Source organism: Azolla caroliniana, unplaced genomic scaffold (assembly GCF_043228905.1).
Source record: "Azolla caroliniana isolate FFs.n. ecotype wild unplaced genomic scaffold, voAzoCaro1.0.p SCAF_1, whole genome shotgun sequence".
NCBI classification, from domain to species: Eukaryota; Viridiplantae; Streptophyta; class Polypodiopsida; order Salviniales; family Salviniaceae; genus Azolla; species Azolla caroliniana.
In genome coordinates this window covers 4,714,100-4,720,745 of record NW_028230436.1, presented here as the reverse complement: position 1 = coordinate 4,720,745, position 6,646 = coordinate 4,714,100, and the positions used below count along the sequence as shown (strand labels likewise).

Here is a 6,646-nt window from a genome sequence, read left to right as displayed (position 1 = left end):
AATGTAATGCATCCCATTTTCCAACCAATTTCTTCATATGTTGCATTAATTCAAAACAAAATATTTAGTTTTATGTGTCTTCAAAGTTTGGTTGTTTAAAGGGAATTCTCTTAACATCAAGCATGTACTTCGTAACTCTTTCCATGGCCATGATTTCCATTGGTGATTCAATCTCAAGAAATTGGGACTTGACTAGAGATTTTACTACCCCTATACTTCTTCTTTTTTCTTTTTTTTTTCCCAAAAATACTACCCCTATACTTCAAAATCGTAGAGAAACAAGAAACACTAATCTTACCAAAGTATTGAAGGTATATTTCTTATGAACTCAACATTTCATTCTCCCCCATTGCATGTATTCTCTAATGCTTATGTAGGGTCATTGTTGTATACAACACTTCTCAAGTGAACCTAGAGATATTATTGCCCCTACATGTACTTTGACACCTTAGAGAAACACTAGTGTATGTATTGAAGAGATATTTCTTGAGACCCAATATTTTATTTCTTCACCATTGCATATGTTCTCAAATACATAATAATGTGTCTTTCTTTCTTCTAAGTGAAGGGTCATTATTGTATACAATGTATGGTTTATCCTTGCTTTGAGTCTTCATGAGCATAAATTTTGTTGTGGAGCTATTAACACTCATCTGCTATCCATACAAAAGTTTTCCAATATGTTCATAAGCTTTTGACCATCGTTTAATATATATGTGGAACATTTTGTCAATATGTAAACCGTAGAGAGTTTGTGAGAGTCTACATCATTGCCTAACGTTAATAGTGCTAAGTGAAACAAGTTGAAGTCCCATAACCCATAAGCACATGACATATTACTTTCTAGTATTCTTGGGAAATTGCAATAATATATTCAATGACACCATGCTTTCTTCATTGGATATGCAAATAAGCTCTTAAGACACTATATAAAAAGTCTTTGTAGTAATAAAAAGTGATCATGGACATATGGTTTGCGCTTATTAGCTGCCTACGAGGGAAATTGGACGAGGTTTGCAGCCATTCCACTGACGTGGGCACTGCCCGTTTGCGCTTTTGGCAGAAATGGCAGAACATGCCTATGGTGACACAAGGAGGAACTACCAGTCCCCACGTTGGTTGTTTCCTGTTCACTTACCACCCTCCCTTAGTTGTCGACCCCAAGAGTTGTCATCGTACTAGCCATCACTGAAGGGCACCGTTTTAGCTGTAGGTACTTACATTAAGTAGTCAGTCCGAAAGGCGATGTAACTAGTCTCATTTTCTTGAACTTGATCGGAGGGAGATTCCCCGATCTATGTTTAAGCCTCCTTGTACAGTCTCTTTGTAATAATCATTCCTAACTAATGGGAAAGTAGCTTCATTTTTGAAAAAAATAATAACAATCATTTTTCTACCTAATGATTTGCCTCTATCATGAGCCTTCTTTATCATCATGGATGGTTATTTTAAGTGCTTGCTGACTGAGAATGTTGATGTGGCAAAATAAGCAATTGAATTTATCATCAAGTTGGAGCCACAAAAAGAAATTGCGTATGTGTTGTTACCTAACATATATGATGTCGAAGAAGGAAAAAATACGAAAATGACCTTGATATGGTTCAATGCTTCACGTATATAGGGTCTCCTTTGCGACCTTTTTTCTAGAGGTTGGACTATTCATCTTGCCGATTTGGAGAATGATATGGCTTCATTGTACTTTCTTTGCCTATAAAGTTTGGCTAGTTTTTTTTCTTACTTATCTTTACCTAGAAAGATTGGCTACGGTTGTATGTAATATTGGACTATTCATCTTGCCGATTTGGAGAATGATATGGCTTCATTGTACTTTCTTTGCCTATAAAGTTTGGCTAGTTTTTTTTCTTACTTATCTTTACCTAGAAAGATTGGCTACGGTTGTATGTAATATTGGACTATTTTGTATATTACCTCTGGCCACTTTAATTTTAATACCAATGGAGGATATTTTTTCATGAAAAAAATAAAAAAAATGATTTGCCTCCAACAACAGTTGAAGAATGACAAAGTGATCGAAGGGGCTATAATGTTAGAAAACAACATTTATTAGCTCTCATGCCATTCTTTTCGGTCCATGCCCTTGACTCAAGTTCTGTGAAATATACAACCCAAATAACTTTAGATACGAAAATTGATGGTATTTGTCCTATAGTTGTTTATGTGATTTATGTCACCCTGCTTATGTAAAAGTTTGATCTGATTTTTCTTCCAAGTGTAATGCATGCCATGTTGCATTGCACAATTAAACATGTCGCATATCCATGCATATATTTCCTTTCTCGTTTATTTTAGCATTTTGATCTTGATACTATGAAGATCTCTTATATTGCTTTTCACCATTTTTTGAAGTCCTATGAAATATCCTCAGTACCATACATAACACATAATTTGTGGTTCTAAAACTTTTGTTTGGTTACATCAACCAAATGCCTACTCTTACGTATATACATCATAAAACCATTTTTTGTTAGATTGTCAAGTTTTACACATCATCTTTGCACATGCGAGAAAGTGTATTGTGAGACATCAAAGAATTGTGGTGATAAGGGTTAACTTTGGTGCACTCTCATATCGATGAGCAATTCTCTAGATAACCCCTTTGTAGAAGAAGAACGTGTATTTGCTTTGTGGGGAAAGGCTCTGAATTTGTCAAACATATTCGTGCATCACCATGAGAAGGAGGTTTTTACACGTTTGCACGCTAACTTTTGACTTTGGGGGATCTTTATGTGACAAATTCACACTCTAGTATGCATTCAAATTATGCACCTTCATCATAAACCAAGCATCAAAAGATTCAAAAACAAAGAAACTTCAAAGTGACTCTATTCGACTTCCACGTATTCTTCTTCTTAGTCCCTCACATGTGTGCACTTTAGCTTTTGACCTTTGAGGCAGTTGATAAGGAACCTTCACACGAGTGGACTCTGCAATGGTTGGGAGCATTACACTTAGTTAGAGATTGCAAGAGTTTGCCTCCAATTTCTCAACAAAGCAAACCCATATTTCATAGAGAGAGGACTCCATGTTTTTCTCACACGACTTGCTTGGAGACTGAGCCCCCTCACAAACCCCTCCGACCTTAAAGTTTTGATCTTCGAGTTGGTTGATAAGGAATGTTCACACTAGTGGGTCGAATGGTCGGGAACAAACATCACGCTTATGCACTCTCAAAGTTGCCCATGGTCTCTGAACCGACCAATCCTCTCTCAATAGCGAGTTGAGAGGAGTCCACGTTACAACACACCTAGATTCTTGGCCCCTCACATCTTGCCCTCCCACCCCACATACACACACACACACACACACACACACAAAGCAAAGTTTGCAGAGTGTCTTTTGACTTTTGTTCGCCATTATTGCCCAACCAAAAGATGTATTCACACTTGCCCACTTGCCCACTTTTTCCATACATACATACATACATACATACAACCCCCATTCATCAAAAGATATGTACATCTACCACACACCACACTCGCTCTTGGTCTATTCCACTTCATTCATCATCATCATCATCATCATTTATCATTCTTCTTCCTTCTTCCTCCAAGTTTCTTTCTCTAGATTTCTTCCTCCTCAATTTCATTCATTTGGTCTATGGAGACCAACAATTACTCCTCCTTTACAAGGGGAGGAGCTCATCTCCATCATCACCCTCCTCATCATTTGCAGCAGCACACAGAAACCCACAATGCCCTAAGCAGAGGTGGGGCCGACAATTCTTCCAATCCTGGGGGAGGAGGAGGAGCTTCGGTCGGCCTGAGGCCGATGGGAGGCTCGCCCGCATTCATGTCATCTATATTGGCGGGCTCGGCAATGTCGAGCTTACTTGCATCGGGCCCTTCGGGGGCAGCAGCAGCATCATCACAGGCATTGGGATCTGGCACTGCTAGGTCAGAATTTATGGGGCCTTCGGCCGGAATGCACATGCTTAAATTGGAGGTGGATTCACGGCCATCGGCTGGGGGGCAGGCGAATGTGGCGGCGGCCGCCCAGGCACAGTGGACCCCACAAGAGATCAAGGATCTCATCACGATCCGTGCCGCCCTCGAGCCCGACTTCTCGCACACCAAGCGCAACAAGCCACTCTGGGATGTCGTCTCGTCCCGCATGAAGGAAGAGAAAGGGCACACCAAGAGTGCAGAGCAATGCAAGCTCAAGTGGAAGAATTTGTGCAACCGTTATAGCAAGGTGAATTTCATTTTATTTGGGTTTCATTTTTATTTTATTTTTAAAACTATTCCACCAAATTGTTGCTGTGAATTGATTCATTTGAAGTCCTCTAAACTCTCCATGAATGACCGCTAATCAGGACATTAATTTTTATTTAGTTTTCTGGGTTTCATTTTTTTGGGTTTAACTATTCCACCAAATTGATTCATTTTATGTCCCCTCTAAATTCTCCATGGATGAGCGCTAATCACTCCATTAAATTGTATTTATTTATTCTTGGGTTTCATTTTTTGGTTAACTATTCCACCAAATTGTTGCTGTGAATTTATTCACTTAAGTCCTCTAAATGTGTTAAAAGACCCATTTTAATTAATTACTCCAAAGTAATCTAGTCTGAAGAGGCACAGCTCCATGACTTTGGGGCAAAAGAAAATCAGAAAGCCCATCTTGGGAATGAGCCTAAAAATAAAAAACCCTCTGTCGATGCGCTGTGAATGACTCATAAAAGACCCATTAAATTAACCCAACTCATGTGACTTGGTGAAGAATCGAAAACCCCTCTCAGAAATAAGGTTAAAAAACTGAGCTCGAGGCATCGATGAGGGAAATAAATTTTTTGTTCCTGGAAGGGATGGAATGAAGATCAGACGGAAACCCAAAGAAACTAGAACATCGGTTTTAAGCCACAATACTTACCACATTCACCCTCCTGCTTCTCTATAGTAGTGAATTAACACCTAAACACCCATTAACATTAATTAAGTATAGGTCATTTAGTCCAAGTTCCAACAGTCAGTTAGTCACTTAATTCATGCAAAGCTTTCCATGTTAACGCCCTTCCTGTCCATTTAAAACGTTGCAGGCTGTCTCTAGTGGCTCCAATGACTACACCATGAATGCGGCTGCTGCTTCCTGCCCTTATTTTGAGGAGTTAAATGCTGTCTTCTCCTCAGATCCCCACATAATGAGAGGCAGCATTAGCAGTGATCATCACAAGGTCCAAGCTAACAGTAACAGTAACAGGGCCTTCAGCAAGGTGTCATCATCAGGGGGGGGAATGAAGAGGCCATTAGCAGCAGGAGGGGCCAGCAATAATAATCAGTCGGAAGAGTATGTCCCTCAGCTCTCCAGTGATGATACGAATCAGGAGGAGGAGATCCCTGAGGAGGAGGTGGATGAGGATGAGAATGATGGGGAAGAGGTAGAAGAGGCAGAGGAGGAGGAGGAAGAAGACATGGAGGAGATCAGTGAAGAGGACACCAAATCATTGGTCAGGAGGCCCCCCAACAAGAAGCCTCGTGTGAAACCAAATCTTAGGGACAGCGTAAGGCCAATGGGCATTGGCCTAGGCCACCATAACAGGACCTATACAAGTGGGGACAATACCAATATCAATACCAATACCAATACCAATACCAACACCAACACCAACACCACCAATGCTCATCATCCTAAGCACGCCCACCATGCGAGGGCCGGCAATTCGGGCGGCTCCGGACCTTCGAGCAACATGCAAGAGGTGCTCGAGGAATTCTTCCACCAGCAACAGAGGCTGGAGGTGGAGTGGATGGAGGCCTTGCATCGCCGGGACGAGGAGCGGCACCGCGCGGAGCAGGAATGGCGCGACACTATGGTGAAGCTTGAGATGGAGCGCATCGGCAACGAACGGTCGTGGCGAGAGCGCGAGGAGCAGAGGCGTGCGAGGGAGGAGGCCAGAGCTCAGCAGAGAGATGCGCTCTTCTCCGCTCTCTTGGCCAGACTTGCCAAAGAAGAGTAGGCAGCTCGAAAAAAAGCACCAACCAAACATGCTCCCACTCACATGCACACTTGAGATTGTGAGCGTCAAGGCCAAAGTACAAGTGATATTCTTTGCTTGGAGCTACTCGCATTGTTGGTCAAGAGATAAGACTCAACTTATATTAGGGGCGACCATATTTGCATCATATAGTTCGCATTGGTTACGTGGAACTTACATATGCGGTCTTCATTTTCATGCATTTCGAACACAATGTGGTATGTTGCTTGTGAAAAGGCGTCTGTGATGGTATAAACGATTGAACCCAAGAATGTGGGTTAGTGATTAATACCTAACAACTTTGACATGCATTTGGCTTTCTAGGGTAGTTATGTTGCGAGCGAAATAAATAGAGCTTGCTTTGATTTAGAAGAAATTTGCATGTCTTACATGATGGAGACAAGACATGTTGTATAAGATTGCATAAGAAATATAAACAAACCAAACCAAATACCAAAGCATTGTAGAATGTGAAAACAAGCCAAGTTAAATCACATAGGATTGTATAAGTAGAGTTTGGGACCAAAGGCTTAAATCCTTGAGAGTTGTGTCATCATAATGTTTAATTTTAGAATAATGAAAAGTTATTACTATTCATTGATAATCAATGCATTTTATACCATTTTGTGCAATGGCCAATATTCAAAACATTTAAAG

At 40.7% G+C, this 6,646-nt stretch overlaps 1 protein-coding gene across 1 annotated transcript; it reads left to right on the top strand.

Moving 5' to 3' along the window:
* Window positions 1-3,525: 3,525 nt before the first annotated feature.
* Window positions 3,526-6,646, top strand: LOC147868509 (uncharacterized). Its single transcript, XM_087320041.1, has 2 exons — window positions 3,526-4,212; window positions 5,057-6,646. The coding sequence occupies exons 1-2, from the start codon at window positions 3,619-3,621 to the stop codon at window positions 5,969-5,971; spliced, it is 1,509 nt and encodes a 502-aa protein (XP_087176167.1). The 5' UTR covers window positions 3,526-3,618; the 3' UTR covers window positions 5,972-6,646.

What these genes read in the sequence shown, in the direction of transcription:
- LOC147868509 (XM_087320041.1), top strand. Translation starts at nt 3,619, where the DNA reads ATGGAGACCAACAATTACTCCTCCTTTACAAGGGGAGGAGCTCATCTC. An exon ending in TGTGCAACCGTTATAGCAAG is followed by an intron (nt 4,213 to 5,056) that starts GTGAATTTCATT and finishes AAAACGTTGCAG; the next exon opens with GCTGTCTCTAGTGGCTCCAA.